The sequence below is a fragment of the Haliotis cracherodii genome, unplaced genomic scaffold (assembly GCF_022045235.1).
Source record: "Haliotis cracherodii isolate W230 unplaced genomic scaffold, xgHalCrac1.p SCAF_23, whole genome shotgun sequence".
NCBI classification, from domain to species: Eukaryota; Metazoa; Mollusca; class Gastropoda; order Lepetellida; family Haliotidae; genus Haliotis; species Haliotis cracherodii.
Genome location: NW_027266279.1, coordinates 2,518,309 through 2,533,780, shown reverse-complemented (window position 1 = coordinate 2,533,780; position 15,472 = coordinate 2,518,309). Strand labels below are relative to the sequence as shown.

The 15,472-nt window shown below is 41.2% G+C and overlaps 1 protein-coding gene across 1 annotated transcript; it reads left to right on the top strand.

Moving 5' to 3' along the window:
- The first annotated feature begins 3,844 nt into the window (after positions 1-3,844).
- Positions 3,845-14,813, top strand: LOC139471913 (uncharacterized). The gene is made up of 8 exons (XM_071254422.1): positions 3,845-3,920; positions 6,591-6,714; positions 7,792-7,901; positions 9,158-9,287; positions 11,526-11,638; positions 12,447-12,648; positions 14,406-14,530; positions 14,680-14,813. Exons 1-8 carry the CDS (start codon positions 3,881-3,883, stop codon positions 14,811-14,813), a joined length of 978 nt encoding a protein of 325 aa, XP_071110523.1. The 5' UTR covers positions 3,845-3,880.
- Positions 14,814-15,472: the final 659 nt, after the last annotated feature.

The window sequence follows — 15,472 nt, the reverse complement described above, 5'->3', positions numbered from 1 at the left end:
ACTGCCATTCTAACTCCAAAATAACGTTAATGGTCAAATGAATAACTAACGAACGGATCTGCCAGGTACCCAAAGAGTTCGTAATATCCGAAGTTAGTAATGTATCGAGGTATTGAGGACAACAGGATGTATTGGGAGAGGTGAGTGAGGGATTGAGAAAGTAAAGTCAGAACGCTGTTTATAGCAATATTCCAGCATCATTACGGCGGGGAGTATCAGAAATTGGCTTCACATGTCATACCCGTTTGGTCTTCGGCGTGACGACAGACACTTTAACCACACGGTTACCCAACCTCCCCCGAACATACTGTGTTGAAAACGTAGAGGAAAACACATAATGTGTATGGTACATCAGACATCCAAATAAGAACAGAGCATGGTACTATATATTCAAGAAAACCCTGGTTTTCAAACTTTCTTCAAAGTCAAGTCAGTTTCTCCAAGACCCCAAAAGCTTTATTCGTGTTAAACATCGATACAATATCCGTGAGAACCGAGCAACATTTAGGGCGCAGCTGACCCTCAACCTTCCACTCCAACCACACCACATTTCTGATTTCCACCCTGATCATCAGATGCCCTGACCAAAACGCTTCGTCCTTATCCCGAGTCGAAACAAACTATCCTCTGGAAACAAAAAACCCAATGGCAACAATGCAGAACACCCAGCATATCGAGTAAACGAATTATTCTTTTTGATAATTTGTTTGGTTGTTTATTTTCTAACGCCGCACTAACACCAATATTCCAGCTATATGACGGCGGTCTGAAGATAATAGAGTCTGGGCCAGACATACCATTGATTGACATCATGAGCATTGGTCTTACACAATACTGGGATACGATGACATGTATCAACCAAGTCAGTGAGTCTGACCAGCCGATCCCGTTAGTTGCCTCTTACGACAAGCATGGGTTGCTGAAGACCTATTCTAACCACGGATAATGACAACTGACACCGAACAGCTTTCTCACGGAAAACTCCTGAATATATACATTTTGTTTGTTTATTAGTTTGTTCTTTACACCGCACTCATCAATATTCCAGCTATAGGGCGGCGGTAAAACATGAAGTTTCTTGTTGGTGTGGGCAGGTGTTTTTTCCAGCGGTCCACGGCAGATCGCGATTTAGCATTACCTTCCTTGGTGTTAATGTCCAAACTCCATCCCAGTGCTTGATGACCTTCGTAACCTATCGGAATGGACAGCTATGCTGTGAGGAGCTTGTCTATTACCATGTTTACAGTTGTGGAAGAAAGACAATTCAGACGAGACATATATATCCTTGCGTAACACATGATACATGAGCGACACGAGGATGATTCGAGGCCTTTCTTTCTACCACCTGACTTGCATCTTTCAACTTGTCCACTGCGGACCAGATACTTATAGGAAAACACCGACGTTTCTGCCTGCTTTTAACACTGTTTGATATTGATTCCTGAGCCGCCAATGGATTAAAGAACGGAGCACGTGCCTCACTCAAGACATTCAAGTATGACAGATACTGGACATTCGTGAGTGCACTGCCTTTTGAAATAGGGCCTATTATTGAATATAGCAGCTGCCATTGTATCACATGTTTAAGCCATTGTCTTAAACCAAATCGCGTGTACGTGTTTCAATGCAAGTTGTTGATTGTTCATTGATCTTGTGTGGTTATTTACTGATTCCACAATGTAGTTCTGTAAGTACCGATTTGGGGGTTAACCTTCGAGTTTCAATTTTGGAAATCTACTCTTAACAATAGCGTCCGACAGCATCCAAGAAAGGCTATTTTTATTCCTTGTCAGACTCTGTGCCTGAGCCAAACATGAGAACATCCCATTCTCAAACCTCGATCTTCTTGATGACCACCGGGAAACGGAGGAATTTCGGGTGACGATGTGGCAGAGTCTTGTTGGGGCGGTTGTTGAATCTCTCCGGATGGTGGTTGGTACGTGACCCATTAGTTGGGTGGTGATTCCATCGTTGAATGGGGAATCGTGTATCATCGTCCACCCAGTTGACGGCCATGTTGTCATTGATGTTGGTGGCGATTTCAGGCATTGATCCCAAGTCATCCATCCACGTGTCCTGGACCACATCTCCATTAAGACTAGCGAGACCATCAGCTCTTCATATATACCTCAGTACTTGTACATCATCCTTGTACTGAACAACAAGGCCAAGGTCGTGCGTGTTCCGTCAAAGTGCGTTGCCAAAGTGGAAGAAGCACCCTTGTCTGGCAACATTCGTGTAGTACAGGTGGCCATCAAGTAGCAGTTGTGACGTCCCCTTGTGTTAAAGTAGTTGCCTTCTGTTTTCGCAATTTCGGCTGACCTCTCTCTCTTTGGGACTATGTCTCTGTGTGTGAGTAGGGTACACATATCTATTGGGATTTTCAGTTTTGATGAAGTTTCTATTTTAGTTTTGATAATCATATGATTTTATTTTTTAAATTGATAACATTTCTTTGTATGCGCTTTAATATACGTTCGAGTAGCTGGCCATCTTTCTGAAATTTCTGAAGGTTGTATTCTTGCAGTTCCAATTAGATTTCTGTTTATCCTTTGTTGTTATCGATTGTTATTGTTATGAAACCTTCTTCCAAATTCCATCTTTGGATCTTAGTTTGTTAGATAATACAAACTTATTAAACAATTATAGCTAAAAAAGATTTTGATAGACGTTGTTGTCTGATAAACTGATAACTGTTTGATCATAAAGAAATTGTTATAAACCAAACTGAAAACTATACATTAGCGATTCATTAACAAGGCTCATCTTCTTGTAGCAAGGGAGTTAGCTGACTGTAAAAGTCCAGTTTCCACCCTTGGCGAATTAGACTAGAATTATTGAGTTATATTTTGGCTGGACTACGAGTCTGTGCATTGCCCAATCAAAATCGACATTCGGTTCATAAACAACATTGCGACTGCCGTGCAGATTTTGGTCAATTGCAGGATTTGCATAGCATGTGTACCGTCAAGAGGGTGTCGACATTTGTTGTCCAAATCTTTTCATGTTTTTAATCAAGATGCTCAAGTGTTTTGATGTACTACGCGTTGTAAAAACCATTTTAATACAATGAAGTTCTTGATTATCAGATCGTCATGACTGGGCGTAGCCATGTTTTTACTCTTTGAAGTAAATGCAAGTGATATGAGAGGTGGAAATTGGTCGGTCAATGGGTGGGACATAGAAGGGACATAACTCCAACTTGCCACTGGTTGCGCTACGATCGATCTTAGAAATTGCAGCCAAGTGTGTAAGAGCTTAATATGCAAGTAGGAGTTTGGGCGTGTGTGAACGTTTTGGGAGATACATGCAACTTACCCAGGTAGTGGCTTCTAACCCAAGTATCACGCACCCTACCCCCTACCTCCCCCCACCCCCTCTCTCCCCCGACAACATCTGTGAGATCGTGAACCCTTAGTCGTAACATACAGTAACATTTGTGACTACATCTCCTCTTTAGGGAACTAGAAAATAACCCAAACACTTTTCAAACAACAATTACTTTGACAAAGTCAACCATAGGAAGCAAGGCATCACCTACCACTCATAAACTAATACTAGAATCAGAAAGATCAGTCCATTAACAATGACCAATTTAGATGAATTACAACATTGCGAATGACACAATAATTCTGAAATATTAGGAAATCCAACAATCTTGTGATAAAATGATAGGTATCACCAAGCTGTTGATGTGATAATTAACTTGTCAGTCTACCCTCCTAATTGTTTCTGACAAAGGTTTTAATGTCAGACTGAATGTCGACCTCTCAAATTACAGGCATAAGTGAATAATGCGAGTATTTGATAAGGGATGTCACTCACAAGTGACACCGAGAGCTCTGCTGCACACGAAAGGAGGTAACAGACTCCATACAACATGGCGTCCTATTTGGTTTTCTTCACCATGGCTGTTTTGGGTAAGTTGGTGTCTTCTGCGGGAGTGAGCGGGTGGGTTAACGCTGCGTTAAGCAGTATTCCAGTGACATCATGGCGTGTCACCTTAATGTAGGAGAAAAGCCGGAAACGATGGAGGTCTCAGACGTTTACCACTTTGGTGAAACCTGCGAGCACGGGTTTAGTACTAACAAACCTAGATACATAATCGGGGCGAACAGGTATTCGAACCAACAATCATAGATTTCTGGTAGCGGAGTGTCTGTTCTCGAAAATTATCCTCAGCTAATTAAAAAAAGACCGGGTTAGAATTGATCTTCAGCAACAAACTCTTGTCATAAGAGGCAACTAACGGGATCGGGTGGACAGACTTGGGGATTCGGTTGATGAATGTCATCGTATCCCATCGTAGATCGATGCTCGTGATGTCAATCACTGGATTGCCTGGTCCAGGGTCGATTATTTACAGACCGCCGTCATATAGCTGAACTGTTTCCGGATGCGGCGTTAAAAAATAAACAAACAAACAAATAATAAAAAAGAATTCGTTTACTTGATATGTTGGTTGTTTTGGTTATGGGTACCCTAAAACTGCTTGGCTCCTTCCTTCAGACGTGTTAGACGAGTGGCCCACCCGTGTACCCGGTTTTTATGTGAACGCTCGGATATTTAGACAAAGAAACATGCTTGATGTCCACGTTCTGGTCATATCGAGATCTTAATCAAGATTTCTTTTGAAGCTGTGTCTGTCGAATTAACGGGGTTTAACTGTGCAAAATGTGATCGTTCACTGGTCACATCGCTCACGAGAAGAACGTTGTAGTTTGTTTGCTTGGTTAAAATATCGACTATCACTTGCTCAATGTTAGGGTAAATAGAATAAATAGGGGAAATGGTAAGCGTTGCAGGTGGTAAGGGCTCATGAGTCACGGCTCCAATTTGTAATCTGGCCATGGCCATCGTAGGTTACTGTAACGCTCCATAATTGCTTTAGATTTATTTGAAACATTAATAATGACTGTCATTACCCAAGCCACATATGACCTTTTGAAGAAGAATAAATACATTTAGCTCACATGGAGAGTGGGTGGGTGTTTCAGGCAAAGCCAGAAAAATCAACCTTGGAATGAAATAAGAATAATATGTGGGCTGTGCTACTCATCGTTTAGTGAGTGAGTGAGCATGGTTTTACGCCGCTTTTAGCAATATTCCAGCAATATCACGGCGAGGGACACCAGAAATGGGCTTCACACATTGTACCCATGTACATGTACCCAATACAATCCTCAACAAAAAATCAATGTACCTTTTTGCATTGTTTTGCATACAGGGAAAGTCTATAACATCGTGTTTGTGGTTGTTTTATGTCGCATTCACCGCGGTCATATCGCAGCAAACAACAAACAAACAAACTACCACATCTGTAAAAAAGCCGCCTTTTAGCCATGTTTTGTTTTTCCATAAGACTGCCTAAGCAAGCGGACAAAATAGCATGTATACATGGAGCACAAACGTCCACTCTGGCCAAATGTCTTTACAATATATGAAAATAGCCTCTTGTGAGAAGTGTAGTTCCTGAAGACCTATTCTGACCCGGATCTTCACGGGTTGGTGTTTGTCATGTGCTGTTATCATGTGCCTACTCGGGAATGTGACTTTCTCTTAGGAATGTGGATGGCTGTTGATAGTCCTTGAACTAGATGAAAAGTACAGATGCGAGAACAAAAAGCTCAACTTGACTCTCTCATTTTGCTCTCATAACTTTACCTTTTCACCTTGCTGGCGGCCTATGTACTCTCAAGCTTGTACTCTCTCCTATTGTCAATCTTGTATTCACTCTCAAATGTCAAGGAAAGGTCACGTGTCCACCTGTTTACTGTATGGTACGCCTACCGGTAAATAAAAAGACGTTACATGTTAGTAATCTGAGAAAATATCAAAAGAAATCCAGTTTTGCAAACAATCTTGCAGTCTCATTCATAAATCTGTTGTCCTGTGCAGAGAGAAAATTCCATTGTGACGTAGTTAGGTCACATGTCACATGTTGTGAACAGGGGGCAGTCATCGGCTTCATAGATTAGCAGCGAGGATTCAACGTCCAGGGAGGTTACCGAATGCCATGGTTGTCCCAAGAAGTCATGCGACTTTCTAGGACATATAACTATCATGTGAATTAATAATAATTATAATAAATCATAAAGAGGAAACATGGCGCTCTTATTTCATTTTCTCATGGCCTGGTACTCTATTTTGTTTTCCTAATGCCTGATATTCTTTTCACGTTTTCTTAAAGCCTGTTATTCTCATTTCGATTTTGACAGCCTCTTATTCTTTTTACGTTTTCTTAAGGCCTGATTTTCTTATTTCGTTTTACTTCAGCCTGATATACCTCTTTCAATCTCCTACAGCCTGATATTCTTTGTATGGTTTCTTCCATCCTTATATTCATATTTCTTTTTCTTACAGCCTGTTATTAGTTTGCGTTTTCTTACAGCCTGTTATTCCTTTTACCTTTTCAGTTGCCTGATACTCTTATTTCGCTTTCTTACATCCTCATATTCTAATTTCGTTTTCTAACAACCTGTTATTGCTTTTACTTTTTCTGCAGCCTGATATTCTTATTTCGTTTTCTTACAGCCTGTACTTTTGTACGTTTTCCTTCTGCCTGATGTTCTTATTTCGTTTTCTTACAGCCGGACAGAGTGCAGGCCAGAGTTGTGCTCTCAGTGGTCTGGACCTGATGAATCAGTGTGCTGTCAAGTTTATGAGTGCATATCGTCACGGTGTTCCATCGGATAAGTTGCTGCAGTTCTGCAGGTTGTTGATTGTTGTTTGTTTCTCTTTTCCTTGTTATAAATCGGCAAATATATTAGAATGGCATTATTTCCAAAATGGCCAGAAAGTGTTATTTGTCTCTCTAGATATTGTTGGCACTTACCAACAATGAAAGGACAAGATGTGATGTGAGGGATCATTTTCGAAATCTTTTTGGAAGCTATCGCATATGAAGGAGAGTCCTGTCATATGTAACAATGCTAAACGTTGAGATGAGATTAAAACAGCTCATTGTATAGATCTGGATGTGTGTTTCTAATATCTGAAAATAAACCAGTCATCGACCCATGGTGATGATATTAGGATGTAAAGACAAAACAAACAAATATTGAAAAAAATCATCTTTGACCAAGCAAAATCATAATTGTTTTTCAAATTGACAAAAAAATTGCTCTCGTAACTCTCGTTTTTGGTAATTGTGCCAGTTGGGCTTTTGTCAAGAAAGAAATGTTGAAGGACCAAATATGGCCTGTATGTATCAATGTATATATACTCGAGAGGTACTGATCGTTAATGCATGAGATCCACACATATTTCTTCAAGGTCACCGTTTCCGAGGTGGCCTGCAAGAGATTATGCTGTCGGTTTTACCACCCCCTGTATTTAGGTATAGATAACACTGTTCACTGGTGTATATTACCACACAGAATTCTTCGCCCATTCTTTATTAGCATGTAACACAGTGATGTTGGACAGGCCCAGGATATATAGATACGTTATATATTTCCCACTAGTGTTGGGCAGGCCCAGGATATATAGATACGTTATGTATTCCCCACTGTGTTGGGCAGGCCCCGGATATATAAATGCGTTATGTATTCCCCACTAGTGTTGGGCAGGCCCTGGATATATAAGATACGTTTTGTATTCCCCACTAGTGCTAGGCTGGCCCTGGATATATGAGATACGTTATGTATTCCCCACTAGTGCTAGGCTGGCCCTGGATATATGAGATACGTTATGTATTCCCCACTAGTGCTAGGCTGGCCCTGGATATATGAGATACGTTATACGATACGATGCTTGGCAGGCCTGAATATCTAGATGTGTTTTCCCCAGTGATGCGGGACGGGCCCTGGATTGTATGGATGAGGTCGTTGGCACCTGCCCGGAAGATGAAAAGCTCGGGTTATTCGTATCTGTCTGCGATGCAGCTGTTTCCGAGAGATGTGAGTTTACAAGATTACGCCTTACTCCTTATATACATTTGCTTTATTGACTCGTAGAATGAGCGAGTGAATGATATTTTACGCCCCCGTGAACTAATCCAGCTGTATCAGGGCGTGGATCACTGATTTTATAAAAGTCTGATTTGCTGTCGTAAAAGTTCTCATTGTCCAGCAGGAACTATGTTCGTAGCATTTACATTGTCGTGGGACAATGATTCCTCGCGTACAATGTCCCACCCTGGACATTGATTCCTGAAATATTTCGAAATAATTAGCGATTGCTGGGCGGACACTGTCCTTTTCCAGCAGACTAAAGAATTCAAGTCCCCGCGTATAATAATATTATTGGACCACCCTCTTGGTGTAGTGGTAGAGCACGTGCCAGGAAAGCGGAAGATTTGGGGTTCGATCCCAGGCTGCGTCATACCAAAAGACGCTAAAAGATGGTACTTGTTGCTACCCTGCCTAGCGCTCGGCATTAAGGGGCTAAAGCAAGGACTGATCAGCTGGGGGTATTATGTGCCTGAGTGGGGTATTCATGTTAAACTGCGGCATGGTGTCTCAGTGGGCTAGCACTATAAAATTGGCGTTAGTCTGGACTAGTACAAGCACGCACACACACACACGCACCCAAATGATGTCATTGCCACACAGTGTTCAAATGATAGCATACAATTCATGATATTGTTTAATAGGGGTGTGATATTTTCACACCTCCATGATGTCATTGCCAAACAAATGATAGCAAACAAATCATGACATCATTGTTGCATGCTGTTCCAGCGATGGTCATCGTGGTGGTAACGTCTCTGACCTGCATCACCTCGGGCTTTCCTCCCACGGCAAACTGACACGCTGTGACATGTCCTGCTCTAGGCAGTGTAAAGGGGGCACGGGTGGCCCACTCGTCTAAGGCGCCGCAATTCGCTGTGCAGAGTTGCGTCCCCTGGGCACGCCAGAAACCTATGATTGTGGGTTCGAATCCCGGTTCGCCCCGATTATGTTCCTAGGTTTGTCAGCACCATACCCTTGTACGTGGGTTTCACCGAAGTGGTAAATGTCTGAGACCTGCATCTCTTCGGGCTTTCCTCCCAAATTAAGCTGATACGCCGTGATATAACTTGAATACTGTTAAAAGCGCCGTTAAACACAACTCACTCACTCACTCACTCACAAGCAGTGTAAAATGATCTATCCATTACAACCAGTGTTGTGATATCTGTTAATCGTGTTATATTGACATCCTACTGATCCAGGTCACGCCGTAGATTCTGAGGAAGAAGACAAGAGGAGGGGAACTTCCTGTTCCCCCAGAAGGAAGGGGAACATTAAGAGATGCGCACGCAGACTTCAAAGTCTTCTCTCCGAGTCGCCAATTTCTTGCCGGTAACATTACACGTTGACATAACACGTACAACGCCACGATATATGCACAGGCTCCTTCCAATGACAGATATTCAAGATGGATTATTTTATGTATCGGTGTGTCTGCTTTGTGTGGGAGGAAATCTCGAAGTAGGTCTGGTACGTTTATGTGAAGCTGGACGTTTTAAGTTAGACCTTTTCATTCAAATTTTTGTACATATTAACGACACAGTGGTTGCAACGATTGATTTGTTGAAATAATTTTCTTGTGTGGTAATATTTGATCAAGACAAAAACGTAAAATAATGATTGCAATGGCGACAAGATAACCATGTTTATCATATAATGGGTAGGTTTCTCGGCAGGATAAACCCAACGGATAAAAACGATATCCGTTGGGGTCATATGCGGATAGAGATGCAAATATCAAAGGTCAAGTAGGGACTACTTTCACTGTTTATAAACAAACAAGTCGGAGATCGAGTCAGAATTAACCATCGGGAATATGGATAAACTACAGGGATAATTGCTATCATTATCAAAAGAACAGTCTAATATACTGAAAATCAGTGTCTCACTGTGACGGAGCTTAGGGATTTTATAAGTTTTGGCAACTTTGGAGATATAAATTTCGAAAGATTTGCGAGGGCACGAGTCATAGCCAAGCGGGATCAGTAGCAATATCTGTGCTTGTAGACCTCTGCGGCTTGAAACCTCCACAAATTAAAAAAGTTGGATTTGGCCGAAATATGTTTGAATTGTTACCTTGTTTCGTTTTGTCGCTGTGTGTACATCTGACTACACTTCTTAACGTTATGACAGGACAGACCGACTGTCAACAACATCTGACCGTGGCCGTGAGGTCTCATAGACTAGGGTTAGAGTAGCTTCCCTTTGACAAAGGGCAGTTACTCCAGCGGACAGACCCATGGATTGCCGCGAAAGGCAATTAAAAACAATTGTTGTTTTGCGTATATGTTGCTTCGCCACTGTATAAGAAATAGATTTCAGGTGGAACTATATTGGCTACTGTCACTGTCCGACTGACACACCACTTACCCTGTGACGTAATAAGTATTAATGCGCGCATTCCAGGAAAACTCGCAACGTTTCGGTAATGTTTGTGAGAGAGTGAAAGCGATTTTGAAGTACAGAATTAAAGAGTGACATTATATGATAAAGAGGTTATCACGCTTGTGTGTTTGGGGATGGTAAATATCCTGTATTAGGAATAAACACTATGTATTTAGCTCGCAAAGGCTCGCTAAATACAATGTTTATTCCTAATGCAGGATATTTCCCATCCCCAAACACACTCGCGTGCTAACCTCTATATACCAGTGCTCAAAGGATCGCTGAAATACTGAACGCCTGAGGTCTTCATAATCGGGCTTTCCTCCCACATTGAGCCCACACAATGTGATGCAACTGGAATTCTGTTGAAAGCACACTTACTCACTCATATCCACCACGATGATGGATTATAATCTGAGCTACCAGTACATAATTTGTAATTGTAAATACAATGTTACGTTAGACCGAAACAGAAAGTTTTGATTCCTTAACATAGTACGTGGATTGCGTGGATCGATGCTCATGATGTCAATCACTGGATTGTCTGGTCCATACTCGATTATTTTACAGACCGCCATCATATAGCTGGAATATTCATGAATGCGGCGTTAAACAAACAAACCTTAAAAAGTATCAGTAGTTGTGTTGATAACGACTAAATGAGATCTTTTAACTGTACAAAGAAACAATATTCCCTGCAGTGCTTCTCTCGTGGCTGTTAAAAATAACCTAACATTTCATATCAAAATGAGAACACAAAATCTACTCGACAAAATTGTATTAAATTAAAATTGAAAAAAAAAACACCCCAAAGACTTGAAAGCCTTTGGGTTCTCACTTTAGCCTATTTTCGACTGTATATTTTAATTGCATTTGTTATGAGTATTTGTTTTACTGAAAACATTGACATTTATACACATTTCCATGGAAAAGGTCTCTAAGTTGATATAATCCCCTAATGGGAATATAATGCTCATGTATGTCAATAAGGTTCTGCCTATTTAAAAAGGAGGAGACAAACCACTAGTTTTCAGGTCATCAAGTTTTAAATTATTTTGTTTTAAAAACTCTAAAGTATTGAACTCACTGTTTTTTTGTAAATACTATTGATAAAACCCCATACCACCACAATATAACTTAAAGTGCTGATCATGTATGACGTAATGTTTTTATTGTTTGTTATAGGCAGGTAAGAAGAACTATTGGCTGTCTTCAAAAACATATCGCCCGATGCCCAAGTGTTATGAACTCCGCCCTCTTCAGCCTGGACACACTACCCTCAAACTTCTCCTCGATTTGTAAGTGAATATACTTTCTTGGCAAGTGAATGTTCCACTCACTTTGTCAGCAGACCTTAGCAAGTGAACGTTCTACTGTTTTTGTTAGCTCACCTTGGCAAGTAAATGTACAACTGTTTTTGTTAGCTCACCTTGGCAAGGAAATGCGCAACTTTCTTTGTATTCACCTTGGCAAGGAAATTTATGACTTTCCTTGTTAGCCCACCTGGGCCATGAATCCGAGTCTTTGAGGTAAAGTCTTCATTTCTGATAACACATTAAACGCTTCAAGGGGTTTCAATAGGAATTTCAATAGATCAGTCATATTTAAATTACAATGATTATCTGCTTGCCGTAACAGGCGACTATGCTTGACTTGGCTCGCTGACTTGGTTGATGCATGTCATCGATCCCAATTGCGTGGATTGAAGCTCATGCTATTAATCACTGGATTGTCTGGTCCAGATTTGATTATTTACAGACTGCCGTCATGTAGCTGGAATATTGCTGAGTGCGGCGTTAAACAAACCAACCAACAAACCAACTGCAAAGATTATCCCACATAACAGCTATTTACATATTTTGTAAAGGCATTTTGACAGAGTGGACGTTTGTGCTCCATGTGTACGTGCTATTTTGTCCGCTTGCTTAGGAAGAGCAAAACATTGCCAGAAGGTGGCTTTATTTACAGATGTGGTTGTTTGTTTGTTGTTTGCTGCGATATGACCGCCATGCACGCAGGGATATAACTGGAATACTGATAAAAGCGACGTTAAAGTCATTCACCAACAGGTATTGTGTCAATATTAACATCAAAACTTGTTTCAAGGTGAAGTGACAACAAGGGCACCAACCACGACCACAGAAGCAACGACTCCAGCACCAACCACGACTGAAGCGCCAACCACGACTGAAGCGCCAGATGACTGCCCCGAGGACTTCCCGACCCTTCTACAGACATGCCAAGAGGACTTTAGCAATCTGATACCCTATGTTCCGTGGGGAGTCACGGATCTAGCGGATGCGTGCAGGTGAGCTTACTGATGCAAAGTGTTATTTTGTGAGCGAAAGATCTCACAGTCACATAGACTTGCACATATATCATGTGTTCTGATGCTTGTTGTTTTATGATATAAAATAGTGAAAGTTTCAAAAAGCATTACAAAAGTTGTTTGATCAAGGTAACATCACTCAAGGATACAGGAAAAACTTTCAAAGCGTTTACTGGTAGACATGTGATGTCAGTGAGAAGAATGTTGTCCGATGCATTTCCCTATTTTGTTTGTGCTCCGTGTTTTATCAGGTGAACACTTGACTTGTCTTTGCATGTGTTTGTGACGGGTGCCACCAGTGGGGCAGGATATGTTCACCTTTTCGCGAACACTTGGTATCATCACTATATGATAGTGATTGATAAACACATGTTCATGATATAGTCAGAATTATACAATGTACGAGAAGTTGTGTGTATATGGGAAGGGTTTTACTTACCAGGTGAGCTAAGTGAAGCATGTTGTCTCACCAAGAGCAAGGATCTCACACAGGTGTGAGGTAACAGCTGCAGTTGAAAGATGTTTAATCATAAAATGAGATCCTGCACATAATTGTTTACATATATTATATGGGGAACGGGTGTCCAAGTCCGCCAAGGCTCCACAATCGGCTTTGCAGAGCTGCGTCCCTTGGGCCTACCAGAAACCAATGATTGTGGGTTCAAATCCCACTTAGCCCCAATTACTATACCCGTGCCGTTTTACCAAAGGGGTAAACGTTTGAGACCTGCATCACTTTCCACTAATATTTAACGTACACACCGTGATATAATAACTGGAATACTGTTCCAAGCGGCATTAAAACCAACTCACGCACATATATTATATTATATTATATTATATTATATAATATAATATTATATTATATTATATTGTATTGTATTGTATTTATTGTATTGTATTGTATTGTATTGTATTGTATAGTTCAGTCACTCACTGTTAGCTGAACTGACATGATTAGACATTGAAAACTAACTAACATATTGATAAAAGGAATGAAAAACTCTTCGAATCCAGGTAAGATACCCTTTTCAGAACGTATCAAACGAGTGAGAGCGAAAAATACAAATATTAGTAACTCATTTTGTTATCATTTTAAAATTCTGCTGCAATACATGTCCGTCTGTAGATGTTCCCTTATTTCTTTCCATCAGTATATAGCAATTGCTTGTATATCACGTCAGAACGACCTTTCATCCAACCAATCAAAGCGTCGCTTACCAGGTCATAAAGTGACAGCGGGAATGTGTTTTCTAATCATTCAACCTCTAAAAAGTTTACACGGGGTATTCCGAACGACAGTTACGGCCCGTACGACTGATTCCGTCAAAATTATCGTCTATCTCTCGCTTCCGTGGGATAAACATTTGAACGGAGGAGGCGTTGCACAGTATGTGTGAAGCACTGCCATACAATCTCAACCATATATTAGACATACCGGAATGTTCGTTTGTTCAGTTTTCAAAACTTTAATCGAGAACTGTGTCAACATATTTTTCAAGCGGAGTCTGAAATGGAAGTCGCCAGTTGCCGTAAAGCTCGAGAAAGCTGCTTTCTAATTGGCTGATGTCGACTTCTTGTTAATCATTTCAGTGGTTGGTCAAAGTTCGCGAAAGTACATTCTGGCGTGACCCGTAATGGGATGTCCTCAGATCTTTGTTTAGCGGCAGCGAGAACTTAGATCTGATTTGAATGAGATTGCGTAGATATGATGTGTGTGTCTTCGTGTCCTTCAGGTCACTGACCCACAGCGTGGACTGTGTTGTCAATATAACAGAAGCCTGCAGGAACAGACCTCAATTTGCCAGTCTCACTTTCAAGTTCAATGTGCACCAAATGAGAACTATGCTCAACTTTCCGTGTAAGTATTATAACGTTCACCGAATAACCCCTCATACATGCATGGGACACCTCCGTCACAAGGGAGCAAGTGAGGCATTGTGGCTTGAAAGTAGACCTTCACTGGTCCCTTTATCTTGGGCTGAGATCCGACAATCATTGATATGTCAGATCCATCAGTGTTCATGGGGTTTTGCCAGAGACTTCGTGGCAAGCTTCTGTTTTTGTGTGGTTTTATTCCACAATCACTGAAGTACTGTTCAAAGCTGCTTAATCAACTTGCTACGAAGCAGCCGCTGATTTAGTCTGTGAAGCCCATTTCTGGAGTCCCCCTGTCCGCCGTGCTGGAATGTTGCTGGAAGTGGCATAAAACCATACTCACTCACTCTGATTTAGTCTGTAGTATAGCTCCTATTTGATAAATTCCTAAGGTTGAAAATAACAAAGTATTGTAAATCATGAATATTTTGCACATTTTATTCACCAGGTCCTGGGTACAGTGGAAGACTAGGTAACTATTTTTTCATTGGTCTCATGACAAACAGGGGGTGGGTTTCCTGTGCAGAGTTGCGTCCCTTAGTCGTGAGTTCTTATGCCACATTCCACCAGAAAGTCATGATTGACTCTCAAAGGTTTATGTGTCTTCGTTGTTTGACGAACAACGCTGTATGAGTGCGGTCTGTAAATAATAGGGTCTGGACCAGACAATCCAGTGATTAACATCATGAGCATCGATTGGGATACGATGACATGCATCAACCAAGTCAGCGAGCCTGACGACAAGATCCTGTTTGTCGCCTTTTACAACAAGCATAGTCGCCTCCTACGGCAAACATGGGTTGAAGGCCTTGCCCAACCCGGATCTACACGGGTGTCTGTTAAGACCAACTCTCTCATTCAACTCTCCCACTCACTCATGGCACAAGAGTTCCAATAATGTGGACATTAGTCATGCCATAAGAGG